This window comes from Neopsephotus bourkii, unplaced genomic scaffold, assembly GCF_033783945.1.
Source record: "Neopsephotus bourkii isolate Nb327-2 ecotype Australia unplaced genomic scaffold, CSIRO-AGI_Nbou_v1 NB_1760, whole genome shotgun sequence".
Taxonomy (NCBI): domain Eukaryota; kingdom Metazoa; phylum Chordata; class Aves; order Psittaciformes; family Psittacidae; genus Neopsephotus; species Neopsephotus bourkii.
Window position 1 is genome coordinate 2,388,440 of NW_026902234.1, and position 13,602 is coordinate 2,402,041.

General features: G+C 36.8%; 1 protein-coding gene across 9 annotated transcripts in view; it reads left to right on the forward strand.

The window, feature by feature from the left end:
• Positions 1-11,693, forward strand: part of UBE3A (ubiquitin protein ligase E3A) — a 54,090-nt gene extending 42,397 nt beyond the window's left edge. For all 9 annotated transcript variants that reach the window (XM_061377673.1, XM_061377674.1, XM_061377666.1 and 6 more), the window contains 7 exons: positions 3,010-3,154; positions 6,820-7,025; positions 8,793-8,957; positions 9,338-9,493; positions 9,586-9,659; positions 10,551-10,694; positions 10,923-11,693. In XM_061377673.1, the coding sequence (XP_061233657.1) occupies positions 3,010-3,154; positions 6,820-7,025; positions 8,793-8,957; positions 9,338-9,493; positions 9,586-9,659; positions 10,551-10,694; positions 10,923-11,043 (1,011 nt within the window). In that variant the 3' untranslated portion in view covers positions 11,044-11,693. The remainder of the gene's footprint in view (positions 1-3,009; positions 3,155-6,819; positions 7,026-8,792; positions 8,958-9,337; positions 9,494-9,585; positions 9,660-10,550; positions 10,695-10,922) is intronic.
• Positions 11,694-13,602: the final 1,909 nt, after the last annotated feature.

Sequence of the window (13,602 nt, forward strand, 5' to 3'; positions counted from 1 at the left end):
AGCACCAGTACATCTTGGTTGCATGCAGAATGTGTGTGACTGTGTTGACACATGCAAGCCCCACTCAAGCATATACATGAACCATAAAGTACAGCTGGCAAGGGTGCTGCTTAGTCATTTGAAGTATTACTTCACATGCTGGTTTTCAGAAAAATGTAGTGATGGACTTGTCATGACGTGTCACTGGTACTTTCAAAATTGAGTTAGTTGTGTTCATGTCATTTCTGCCTTCTAGTGGGGAAAAGATTCCTCCTGAAAGAGAACTTTTATGTTACATTACTAGAACTTGAAGGGGTTTTTGACTGTTTTTAACTGAATAGAAATTAGTTCAGCTACCATCAGTTTTAAGAAGGTAGTCAAACTCTGGTGTTACATCAGGCTTTTTAATGTCATATTGGTGTAATGTATTTCTGAAGTTCATATGTCCTTGCTACAGAAACACTGCTGCAGTTCTGCTAAAATTAGTGCTTCTCTACAATCATGACTAATGCTGTGTTTTCCACTCAGTTCCAATTTCCTTATGGAATGTCAGTGTTGAGACAAGATGTTCAAAGGGGAGCTAAACCCACAACCTGCAGTTGAGCAGCTTAGCAACATTGTCCTGGTTATAGAATCTACTTCAACGAACATTAGGCTTTCACTCAAAATGCTAGCTTTCTGGTAATCCTTTTTCTGACTCCCTCACAGACATCCAGTGCACTGTTCCAATATGTCTAGCCAGTGTTGCTGAACTGCAAGTGCTTCCTTCCCCCTTTTTTTTAAATGCTGCATTTCTTTTGCATCACTCATTGCAGGGTAGTTTTCAGCAAAAAAATCATTTTTGAAATATTTTTAATTGCTTCATATTTATAAATTAGAGAACTCCTCTTAGTAGAAGTGTATTTCTATGACTCAAAAGAGCCTTTACGACAAAGGGTTGCTGTCCCAAAGGACATGCAAAGGCAATACTTGCTTTTTCAGAACTCCTCAAAATTCATGAAAATTGCAAAATAGAAAACTGCTGATGCTGTATACTGCACAGCCAATAGCTGTAACTGGGGAGAAAAAAAAACGAGCCATTATTAGTGCCACTTGTAAATGGAAGAGACTCAACTAGGAGAACTGTCTGTCCAGCTTGAATGTATAATGAGTATTGAGGATCTTAAAATAAATGCTACTTCTCTGTTTTGAAAATCTCAGTTGTATTTGATACATGGGTTAAGCTCCATTGTTGCCCTGTTCAGGAAGAAAAGATCTTGCATATCTGTAAGATGTATAATTTTAAGGTTTTCATGATTTTACAAGATAAAAGATTACATTTTATGGAAAGCATGTGATGAGAATAGCAGGGCAGGGGATGCACACCACAACATAGTTTTGTTGCAGAAGTATTGTTGATAAAAATTACAGTGAATTTCAAAGAATAAGTATTATTTGGTCTCCTTAAAGGCAAAGCCACCACTGCAACTAGTATGCAATAGAATACCAAATGGTTTATGTATTACATAACTATGTTTTCCAGGTGATCTTGTAACAGTATCAGTCCCAATCAACTGATCTGACTTGCCGTCTTTATTGGGGTCTTCATGGTTTGCCTGTTGTTTGTTTTGGTTTGGGGTTTTTGGTGGTGGTGTTTTTTTTACCTGAGCTTTATATGATCTGAAGTTACACTCTGTTTCCTTCCGACACTAGTTTTCAGTTCCAGATTGTGCAGTTTTCTCCACATGCTCTCTTTGCATGAGGAGCTTCAGAGTCTCCAGAGCTGTTAATGCTAACTACCTTTAGCACTGTCTCACATCTGCCCTGCTGTGCTGCTTGAAACATGGGCTGGCTGATTGGCAGTTACCAGGAGAAGATGTGTCTTACTGGTGGTGTCATTTTGAGTTGATGGTGTGATTATTGCTACCTTTATCCTCCCTGTTCTGTTCCTGTTCTCCTTTACAGTTGTGTAGTAAAACTCTGGGATGTAAAGATTGTGTTGGCTTGTGTGTGTGGATAAGGTAGGGTAGTGGAGCAGAAGTGTTCCGGTGTGTTAAGGACACCTGGTGGTAAGTACAGGTTGCAGTAGTCCGGCTTAGAGGCAAATCTCACCAGTAATACAATCTTGGTAGAGGAATGCACAGGTCCATTTGTGCTTTACTGCTGTTGCATTTTCTTCTTTGCCACAAAGACATGTTTAATGTTGCACAGATTTAACCAATATATTTATTCTTTTAAGCAGCATATTATCAGCTGCAAGGTATTCTTGCATAACTTTTGATTAACTGAAAAGATACATTTTTGTTGTAAAAGACATGTAATGGCCTTTATGTGGACATGAAGTCATTTCCTGTGAGATGTTATAACTGGTATTTGACCTTAACTGAATATTCACTTTCATGGAAGCAGTGCAGTAGATCTGTTTAAAGGCACTGAAGAAATAAGCAAGAGATTTCTGAGACTTCTTCATTAGAGTCAAGAGGAAAGGAGACCAATTTGACTGTAATATTAGTGTCTTCTAATTTCTGGGGTGTTCTGGTTTTTGTCTTTTTTCTTCAGCTCTTTCTCTGTGAGATGCAATTACTAGTCAAAGGCTTGTCTTCTGTCGTTCACTCTGAAAACGTATGTGTAATCCCTTCACAAAACCATTTGTTGTCAAACGTAGATCAGATTGCAGTCTGTTTTCATTGTCAGATGAATTTGATTATCCCATTAATAAATCTTGTTTTCATACTGTTTTCTGTGAATTCTGTGCAACACAATGCTAACTTATTTTAAATAAGTGCTTAAAAGAATAGAAATGGAGAATGCTAACAGTCTTAATTGGCTAACATCAGATCTGTGGTAAGTTTCTTGCTGTGTTAATCCCCAAATTCTGATAGAGGCTTAGAGTGATATAGCATTACAATTGGTTTCTGGTATTTTGCTGCTGAGGTTTATATTTGCTTTCTTAAGTTTGGAGCGTAGTTTTGATTTCGTTATTTGATACTCAATTGACTCTTCTGGTAAACAGATTTACTAATTAAATACTTCTGTCTGTTCACTCAATAGCTAGAGATGATTGCCATGGAAAATCCTGCAGACTTGAAGAAGCAATTGTATGTTGAATTTGAAGGAGAGCAAGGGGTAGATGAAGGAGGTGTTTCCAAAGAATTTTTTCAACTGGTTGTGGAAGAAATCTTCAATCCAGATATTGGTATGTGCTACAAGAATTTACTAATTTATCAACCTTTTCACACAAAAGGTTGGAGCAGATGATCTTTCAAGGTCCCTTCCAACCTGTCCTGTTCTGTGTTTATGCAGTGCCTTTCTGTATCTGCTGCTGCTTCTTTCTGAAGCTCTCCAGATTTCTTGGTGATCATGAGAGTATTTGACCCCTTGAGGCTCACTATGTCTTTGTTGTCAGTCATCCTCCTAAGGAGGAATGATGGAAAGCTATGTGTATAGCTAGTGAAAGCTACCACTGCCTGTTTGGATATAAATCAGTAGTATAGGGTTTCTTTGCAGGGTTCCTGTGTTTGTTCTCTCACCTTTCTCCTCGCTCTGCTTTGTGATTAGCTTCTAGAATTAGTAATCAAACCAAAGAGGAAGAGCTTCTGCAATAAAACCAGAGTAGGACTTATGGTGAGTTTTTATTTCCTCCCCTTCCTCCAGCTTAAAACATCTGATAGCATCAGTTCTTCTAATGATTTCATCTAAAAGGGGTACAAACCCAGAGTGTAGCAGTAATGTCAAATTTCATTGTAGTTACTTAGAACTAAGAGATTTTGATATATCAGAGCCGAAGTTTTATATCTGTGTTTTTACAGTCACATTTCCATCTTACCATTTTTTATTTTACCCTTCTTGTTCCCTGCACCAGTGTCTAATGCTTCTGCTTCATACATGCAGGGAGGTACTGCTTTTAATATGCAGCTGGTCTGCTGCTCTGCGAAGGTTAAAATGTCTTAAAATGTTACTAATACTTTGGGTTAGAATAGAAATTAGACCTACCAGGTTCTTATGCTAATTTCATAGTTTCTGAACGATGATGACACATTGCAGTTCCTGTTAAGGCTTCCTTTAAAGAAGCTCAGCAGCATGTAGCCATTAGTTAATTTGGGTTCATTGAGCTGTTTTAAAAAATAAAGCTGTTGGTTTTGTAGCTTAGAAAATTGATGAATATAAACATAAAAGTTCAATTTGTCAGGTTGAACAGGAAGTCCCCAGAATCAGTAACAGGATCTGAACCTTAGCACTTACCATTACACAAGGTAGTTCTTATAACAAGCAATAGAGATCGATAGGCAAGTCTTACTCTGAATACTACCATTAACTTGGAAGGATTGGAATCTGAATTAGCAAGGTTACTTGGAATAAATTGGAGTATAGCAGAACAAGGAGGTCTCACTACTTTGACAGAGGTGTATTTTCAGTGTGAAATACATTTATTCTTTTTCTTTTCACCTGCGTCTAGCTAAGCAGAAGTTGTGTGGTATACCTATATTGAAATAATCCCATTTAGTAACTGAAGTCTGATTCAGCTAAGATCCAGCAGTGTATATATGCTCCCTGTGTATAAAGATGGGTAATAGATTAGGTGTGCATGCATGGTTTATATTTTACTTCTGTAGTCAGAATACAAGAAAGTAAAAAGTAAGTACACTTTTTGTATTCATACCAATTGGGGGGGGGAAGGGAGGGTATTTATTGGCTTTTGACATAAATATGCAAAACCAGAAAATGTAGCTTGCATTCATACTCTTCTTTTGCACCTGTTAATATGCACTGCAGTTTAACAGTTTATACACTATATATGCCAAGTGGGCTTTTGTTGATTCATAAACACTTTATTTACCAGAAAAAATGAAGGAAATCCTTTAAATGGAATTTAAAATATCATCTGATAGGTATGTGTGAAGTCATGCTTATACCTGTAAGTTTTGTTGCCATTACATTTCAGGTATTTTGATATTAAACTACTGTCAAGTTTTACTCAAAGGAGGTAATTACTTCATCAAAATTAGATTTATGACCAACAGTCACCATGGTAAAAGGGAAGAAGAAATAACTTCATACACTATTCCAACCAATGCTATACAATTGGTTTTGTCTTATTGAAGCTTCCATTTTATTCTGGTGTTTCATTTTTATTTTAATGTATTATAGTCTTAGTTTTGGTCAATGAATAAAGTGCTGTATTTCACATTAAAGTGTTTCCAGATGTTGGTCTGGGTAAAGTGTTAATCCTTAAATATTGGACATTTGCTGGAGTTGTTTATTTTGACTGTTTAACTCTTCCGTTATCTTCCAGAAAGTACAAGTAATTGCTTTTATTTTGCCAGTAATCCAGAAGTTACTTCAGTCAACTCAGAAAATGGAATGCAGGGTTCTCTTTAATGTTTCCCCTATGTATGTTTGTGTTGCTTATCCATTTCTGATTTCCTTACCTGATGTTAGTCTTGTTATTTATGTGCTTCCCCTAATAGCTAGCCCTGTCCTCGTATCTTACTGTGATAAATAATCTTCAATTTTGGGGAATAGCCAGTCTCTGAATGAGTTTGCAGTTCATTTCCTTACACTGAATGAGAATTCAGGCTTTATCTGTTGGCTGAAGGTGACATTTTTAGACTTGGGAGTAATACCGTGACTCTGTTTGTGGCTTTGTAATCAGTTAGTACCATCTCAATAGGCTGTAAATAAGCATATCTTTTAAGAGCTGACAAGATAAATCCTTGTGGCAAACGTAGTTCATGTTGTTGACCATGTGCATCTAAATTCTGTTGTGTTGGGAGGAAGGAGCCTGGACACTTTTCCTTAGGCTCTGCCTGGAAATCATGAGATCAAGCTGTAAAAGGTCACTGTGACTATACTAGTCTCTTTGTCCCCTTAAGTCTATGGGGTGTGAATTTATCTTGTTTTAGTATCTAGTAAGGAAAAGGATTTTACTATAGGGTTCATTTAAATAGTGTATAGCCTATGCACAAACTTGAATTTCATAAACAAGAGCTAATCTACAGCCAAAAGAGTAAGGGGTTATCCTTCTCTTGTCTGTACAGTCGTATCCGCTCCCTGTAGCTCCTGGCATGTGCCAGTTCAGCCGTTTGTTGAAGACTTCTGTAAAGGTACTTAGTTTGTGGACTTGCAGAAAATCAGATGAAGGGGACAGGGGAACAAAGCACAACCTCTTTGCTTTCAATGGTGATAAGCTGTTAAAAGTTGCATCTTCTCCTGTGAAACACAGTCTCATGTTAACATTTTCTCCTCAAGTTCAGATGTACGTGATAGCTGCAGCAACAGTGGGCTTTGCCAAGTACCTTTAACAAACAAAACCCAAATGTGTTGGGGATCTAAGATTATATGTGATGGTTAATCCATGCCCTTTTCTCATAGCTTCCAATTCAGTAATAGGGCTGCATCTGGTCCTGTTCCTTTGCTTCAACTGACCTGGAAAAGCCTTTAAGGAAAGGCTGCCACTTTGTAGTAATTGGAGTTCTTCAGGATTATTTCATCCACATGTGTTTTGACTTATTTTCTTGCCCTGTTGTATTTATCAAGAGTTACAGTGTATGTTGACTATGTGCTTCTGGTTCCTCAGTAATGGAAGGCAATGAAAGGCTGTGCACGTACAGGTTTGGTGGGCATTGCAGGATGTTGTATCACAGGTCTCCTGCATACTTTAAATAGTAATGTTAGTAACAGTATTTTGAGCAGCTCAAATTACCCTAAAGTAGGCAGGTTCTCTTCACATTAAATTCACTATAATGTTAAGCTAAGCGTGTTTTAGAGACATTCTAATGCAAATGTGTTTGTAATGGTATGTTTTACGTGTCATTTTTATTGAAATGTAGCCATGATTGTTCAACTTCATTTTTCTTACAGGCATGTTCACATATGATGAATCTACAAAACTGTTTTGGTTTAATCCGTCCTCTTTTGAAACCGAGGGTCAGTTTACACTGATTGGCATAGTACTGGGGCTGGCTATTTACAATAACTGTATACTGGACGTACATTTTCCCATGGTTGTCTACAGGAAGCTAATGGGCAAAAAAGGAACTTTCCGTGATCTGGCAGATTCTCATCCTGTAAGTTCATTATGTTCTTTGAGTTTATTAATGCATTTGTCATGCAACAAATACAAATAATGCAAATACAAGATCACTGTCAGAAGTGGAAGCAAAATAACCAGTGACTTGTGTAAAGACTCTGTATTTGTTAAATAAATTCATAAACAGTAAAATCTCTTACTACATCTGGCTTGGAGGAAGAAGAATTGTCAAGTCAACAAATAGGGCTGGGCATCAGTAAAGCTTTGTTACATTTTTTTACATGCTACCTAAATTGTTTAATATCACTAAGCATTAGCTATTATTCATAGTATCTTCCCAAAAATACTTCTAAAATTAGGCTGGTTATATCTATTTGTAGATTTTTACAACAAATATGAAAGTAACAGTAGACATGCAAAAAAGGTGTGATGCACTTGGGGTTTGGTTTTGGTTTTTTGTCTTAAAGCAAAAGACAGATGAGGCAGTGCAGTCTGAATATCTGCACAGTTTGGGAGCAATGATCAGTACCCATCTTCCCTACCTCTCCCCATCCAGTGGCTATACAAAAGCACTAAGCCATGCGTGTGTTTTAGAGCACAGAAGCAGCTGTGCAGGGTGACTTTCCCTGCTTCATCTGCAATGAAAAATCACCAGTAACTTTCTCACATGCTAGCTAATATGAGTTGAAATGGTTCATTTCATTTCCCTTTTCATAAGTGCTTATGCAAATCTTCAGTTACTCAAAAAAGATGAGTAGAATCATAAAATCAGCTATGTTTGAAAAGACCTTTAATATTGAGTCCAACTGCTAGAGCATGGAGGATATGGTGTTCACCAGCCCTCACACCAGCAGTTCCAAGTCCAGCCGTTGTCAATGCAAGGTATTTTAAAGGTGCTGTGGAAGAATCAAAAGGATATATTTAGTGAAAGGATGAGGCTTACATGTAAACTCTTAATAATTGAAACATTGAGGAGAAATTTATTATTTCTACTTCACTATAAAAAATACAGGTGCACTCAGTTGTTGCTTTTCCTTTGTTTTGCATTCTTGAGTCCTGCACCTCTGCCACAGCCAAATAATTGTTCCTTTTGTGCGTAGCCTTTGGTTTCTGAAAGAGTGTTGAGCTTTTCTTGAGGCATAGCATGGAGGAAGGCTGGTTACTCCTTTGAATAGAGCAAGCTCTTGCAGTTAATTTCAGGTTCCACTTGGCAAATTCTGACTTAACTTGTGATTTTAATTGTTTGGGTTTTTTTTAATTTGTGCATAAATGTTTTCTTACCTTAATGACTGCCCATCTGTTGCTTCAGGATTGCTTCCTAGTTCGTTTGTGGTTTAAATCATGATGTAGAAGGCAGAAGCTTGCTGCCTGGAGTTTAGCTGATATAAGATACAGCATTTTCTTTGATTTTAATACATGTGCGTTCAACCTACTAGTGTAACGTGTTCTGGATGCCAAAAATAAATACAGTTTCAAGAGAGTTGAATGGTAAAGAGGTAATCAGTGGCTCTTAGCTACAGGTTTGACCATTGCGTTTAGGAATATTCCTATGTACTGGTAGGCTCTTCTAAGGGATTTATCATTCATTGCCATGTTTCTTTTTTATCTTTCCTTAATATCTGCTATTGGTTCTTTCAAACACTGAGGTTAACATACTTTTGTTTGGACTGTCATGGGAGATCTTGGGGGACTTGTGTTACAGAATGCAATAACCCTTTTTGAGCAGATGATTTTATGCCTTTTGGTATTACTCAGTGAAATCCTGAAATTTGTTTATGATGTTTGTGGGTTTTTTTTTCTCTAGGTTCTTTACCAGAGCTTGAGAGACTTGCTAGAGTATGAAGGAAGTGTGGAAGATGATATGATGATAACGTTTCAAATATCTCACACGGATCTCTTTGGCAATCCAATGATGCATGATTTAAAGGAAAACGGTGATAAAATTCCTATTACAAATGAAAATAGAAAGGTACATTTGAATGATTTTTAATGTAATCTGTAATTTTTAGATACTGTATGCAGAATTGTGTAGCACTACAAAGGTTTGGTCTCACTCCTGACTTGAGCTTAAAAGCCTTTTTTAATTGCTATAGCACAGTATAATTGTAAGCAGGAAAGGCTTACCTTTTAAAGAAAGCATTGATGTATGGATTTGTAGCTTCTGGATGTGGTGTTTGACCTGTCTGAGAAATATGTGAGATTTGTTCTGTGTTATTGCTGAGTAGAAGCTGAATCCAGGTAGTAATCTGCATAAAATTACATGTATTTCGGGGTCTTACATTTTTTGGAGATACTTCAAGTGGCATGTGTCAAAGTACTAAGGTTTTTTTGGGGATTGTTTCCTTACAGGAATTTGTCAATCTGTATGCTGACTATATACTCAATAAATCAGTAGAAAAGCAGTTCAAGGCCTTTCGGAGAGGATTCCACATGGTGACCAATGAATCTCCTTTGAAATATTTATTTAGACCAGAGGAAATTGAATTACTTATATGTGGAAGTAGGGTAAGAATCCTGAATGTGCATCAGAAAGTGGAGCTTTTTTGATCCTAAGTACTTAACTAGTGGTCATTTTAAAAAATGTCATCTTCTTACAGAATTTAGATTTTCAAGCACTAGAAGAAACTACAGAATATGATGGTGGCTATACCAGAGACTCTCTTATTATTAGGTAAATTACTTTTTTTCTGATTTCTGAAACATAAAAAGCACTTGACATGGCTGTTTCTTCATAGTATTGTTACATGTAGTGTTTTTGTACTGCTGGAGATTCAAGTGTCTTATGTATAATTCCGCTTTACTCAAGTTACTGTCATTAGGAAAGAGCACATAGTTGTAAGTACTGTCTTTAGCTTCCAGTGAACTTTGGTAAAGATTAAGAGGGATTTTTCCCTCGGTTTTTGTGTCTCATACCATACAGTTAAATAATCCCCAGTATAAACAGGGCTGTTTCAATAAATAACCACTGCTTTGCTACTGTTTAAAAAAAAAAATGAAATCACACTGAACTGTTTGGATAGGTTGCATATGTAAACCATTCTGCTCTAATTAGAAATCAAGTAAATTCAGTGGTTTTGATGTTTCTACTTTTGTGTCCCCTTTGACTAGAGAACTCTGAAGACAAAGGTTAGGGAAGTGTGCATTTGAGTGCTCTAGACTTTGACAACTACATAACTAATTCCTGCTAGGGGAGAAAACCTTGGCAGCAGCTGTGTTTGCTTACTGTACTGTTTAAGATGGTGGTAGAAATGGACATTGTAGTGAAACCAGTATAATTCCTTAGGAAATGGGAATCCTAAATTAAATGATCTGCAAATATTCTTCATTTATCAGCCAAATTAACATTTTAAAGCAGTTACACTGTAGTGTTTTGGTAATAATTCTGATTTCTACTTCTGAATCGCATTTGATTGGTAAAGAAGTTACTGGTTTGGTTTATGAATGCAACTTGTAAACTTGCTGTTAGGGTTGATAAGGATTACTAAACATTCAAAGCTCAGTTACTTCCAAGAGTCTCATTTATACCAGATTTCAGTTCACTTCTTGATTTCTTCCTTCATAGGGAATTCTGGGAAATTGTCCATTCATTTACAGACGAACAGAAAAGGCTATTCTTACAGTTTACAACAGGCACAGACAGAGCCCCTGTGGGAGGACTTGGAAAGTTAAAGATGATCATAGCCAAAAATGGCCCAGATACAGAGAGGTAAAAGAAAAAAAAGTCTACATTTTTCTTGTTTGTTTATAAATGGAAGCAAATTATTTGCTTCTAAGTTAACTTAATTAAATCCGGACAGTTGAATCTTTAAGCAAAGTGGATTCTCTTTAAATTCATTATTTTGGATCTGTGAAAGAGCGATGTGTTTCTTTGCAAGTACTGCATGTTCCCAGATCTGAATTCTTGTTTTTCTTTTTCCCTTTTTTTTCCCCACAGGTTACCTACATCTCACACATGCTTTAATGTACTTTTGCTTCCGGAGTACTCAAGCAAAGAAAAGCTTAAGGAGAGATTATTGAAGGCCATCACATATGCCAAAGGATTTGGCATGCTGTAATGAATATAACAAAATAGAAAAAAGTATATAAAAAAAGGGATTAAAAAATGATGGTGATGATGTCCCTGTCTAAAAAGGCCATAAGATAGTGAGCTACAGTAGTCACCTGTGTTTGTGCCTCCCTTCTTTACTGGGGACATTGGGCTGGAACAGCAGATTTCAGCTGCTTATATGAACAAAATCTTTATTTTTTCTTTTAGCGTGAAAGTGTTACATATTCTTTCACTTGTATGTACAGAGAGGTTTTCCTGAATATTTATTTTAAGGGTTAAATCACTTTTGCTTGTGTTTATTACTGCTTGAAGTTGAGCCTTTTTGAGTATTTACAAGAAAACAAACTGTACTCTCCCAAGGAAAATATTGCCATCATTTGTAGACCATGTAACCTTCAAGTATGTGCTATATTTTTGTCCCTGTATCTAATCAAATCAAGAACTGTACTTTTTGAAGAGTTTGCTTTTGAAACTTGAAGTCTTGGAAAACAGTGTGATGCAATTACTGCTGTTCTAGCCCCCAAAGAGTTTCTGTGCAAAATCTTAAGAATCAATAAAGACGGAAGGGAGAACTTGGAATGTTAAATTGCAGCCTTGAGAACTTTACTTTAGTCACAGCACAACAATTAAATCTCATTTCACTATATGTTGCCTACACATGTCTTGTAATAAACTGTGTTTTCTAATTAGGAAACATTTCTTAGCATAAGAAAGGGTAGAAATTTTAGTTACTTTTTTTAAAAAGATGTTTACTGGGGAAAGTGCATTTTCAACTGAACAGCTTTAGAGTAGGGAGTGAAGTGTTTGGACAAGAGATAGGAAGTTTTTGCTTTATTATAAACAAAGCATGTGGAAGTGCACTTAAAATGAAGTTTTCTTCTTAATTGCCTATTACGTTGACATTTTAAATAGACAATCCAAAGTCTTCCCTACATGTTATGTCATCACCGTTTATTTAATGACTTATTGTTCCTACTTATCAAGGCACATGATCAGTGTTGCAACATAATCTAAAGGGATGGCTACTGTATTTTAATCTCATCTAACAGTAAGCAAAATTGAACAATATTAAACGTAAGGCCTACTTCATGTTGTACACTTCCAACCGTTAATTAAACTGTTAGAAAGTTAAGTACTAAGGTTATGTTCATCTACTACATAAAGTATTCAGTAGGTTTTTAATTTAACTCTACAAATCATATCAGAAATAAATCCTTTACCTTTCGTAGTCTGTGTTTAATGTTAATTTCTCCTGTTGCAGTGTATGACAAAGGGATTATGCGTTTTTAAGTGAGGATGCAAGTGGCATATCTCTTTTTTCCAATACAAGCTGCAGCGGATGTGCAGAGCTGAGCTTGTGCCTTGACGATTGCTTATAACTGACTACTACCGATCAATCCCGTGACTGTGTGGAATTGGCATTCAAAGGCATAGTTTTGAAATCATTGGAGAAAGAAAAGCTGTCTTTCAGGACTATTTTAATAAATTCTTTCTAGTAATAGAAACAGACAACTGTTATGTGACTGATGCTGAATAAAACAGTGACCTTTTTTCACCACGGTTCAGTGAAAAAGAAAACAAGTGACTTCCTTACTTTGATGAATTGGATGTTACATTATTTGATTAGAAAACATTGTAGTACAGCATAAGTTGAGGGTTACAGGTACGGAAATCTCTCTAGAGGTGAACTGTAGTGATGTGGGGTCCAATGATGTTCCCCCCTCAAATCCAAGACAACCCGGACACAGGGACTGAACCTCGCTGGAGAAGGATTGGTGCTGGCTGTCTTCTGGTGTTTGAACTGCAGGTGGCAGGTAGGGCAAGCTGTTCTGGATGTTCACCTTATTTCATGTCCTTTGAGAGGAAAACAAGATATACCAGCCTCTGGGTAGGGAAGCTGACAACAGTGCCTGCAGATTCCTTCAGGTTTGGGGCATATTTCACTCTAAGTGGCAAGAACAGGATTTGCCAAGTGCCTTGAGGTGTTCTGTGACAAGTATGAACCCCCTCATGATACTGCTGTGTGGTATGTACTACATCAATAGTCTAATGCCATTGAGCTGTGTCCCTATAACTTGTCTTATTCTGATATAGCTATGGATGGTGGTTATACCCAGCTAACAAGTGGATAAAATTCATGTTGGTTTTTTTTAAACAGACCCAAAACCAGGGCAGACAGCATCATTGGATAGCAATACAGTCTTCCAACTGAAGTGTTGACATTGTGAATATGCTTTTTCTATCTTCTTTTAGCATTAACATTAAAATAATACATAATTGTATTGGCCTTTAAAAGGATAAGCTGTTTTTCAAGGAATCATTTTCAGGTAAGATACAAGTACTTCATATTGACAGATTTCCTGTTTAAATACATACTGCCTCCCCCAAAATGCCACTGTATCAAAACCTTGTGTCGTTAGTGGTGTTACAGATGTGCTTGTCCAGCTGCATCAGCTGATAAAGTTTAAAGTAAATAAATCTTGAAGTCTTGTAGCTGCAGGCTGCTCTCCTGCCCCGCAGAAGTTCCAGTCAGTCCTCTGCTGCTTGGAATGTTTGTCATACTGGA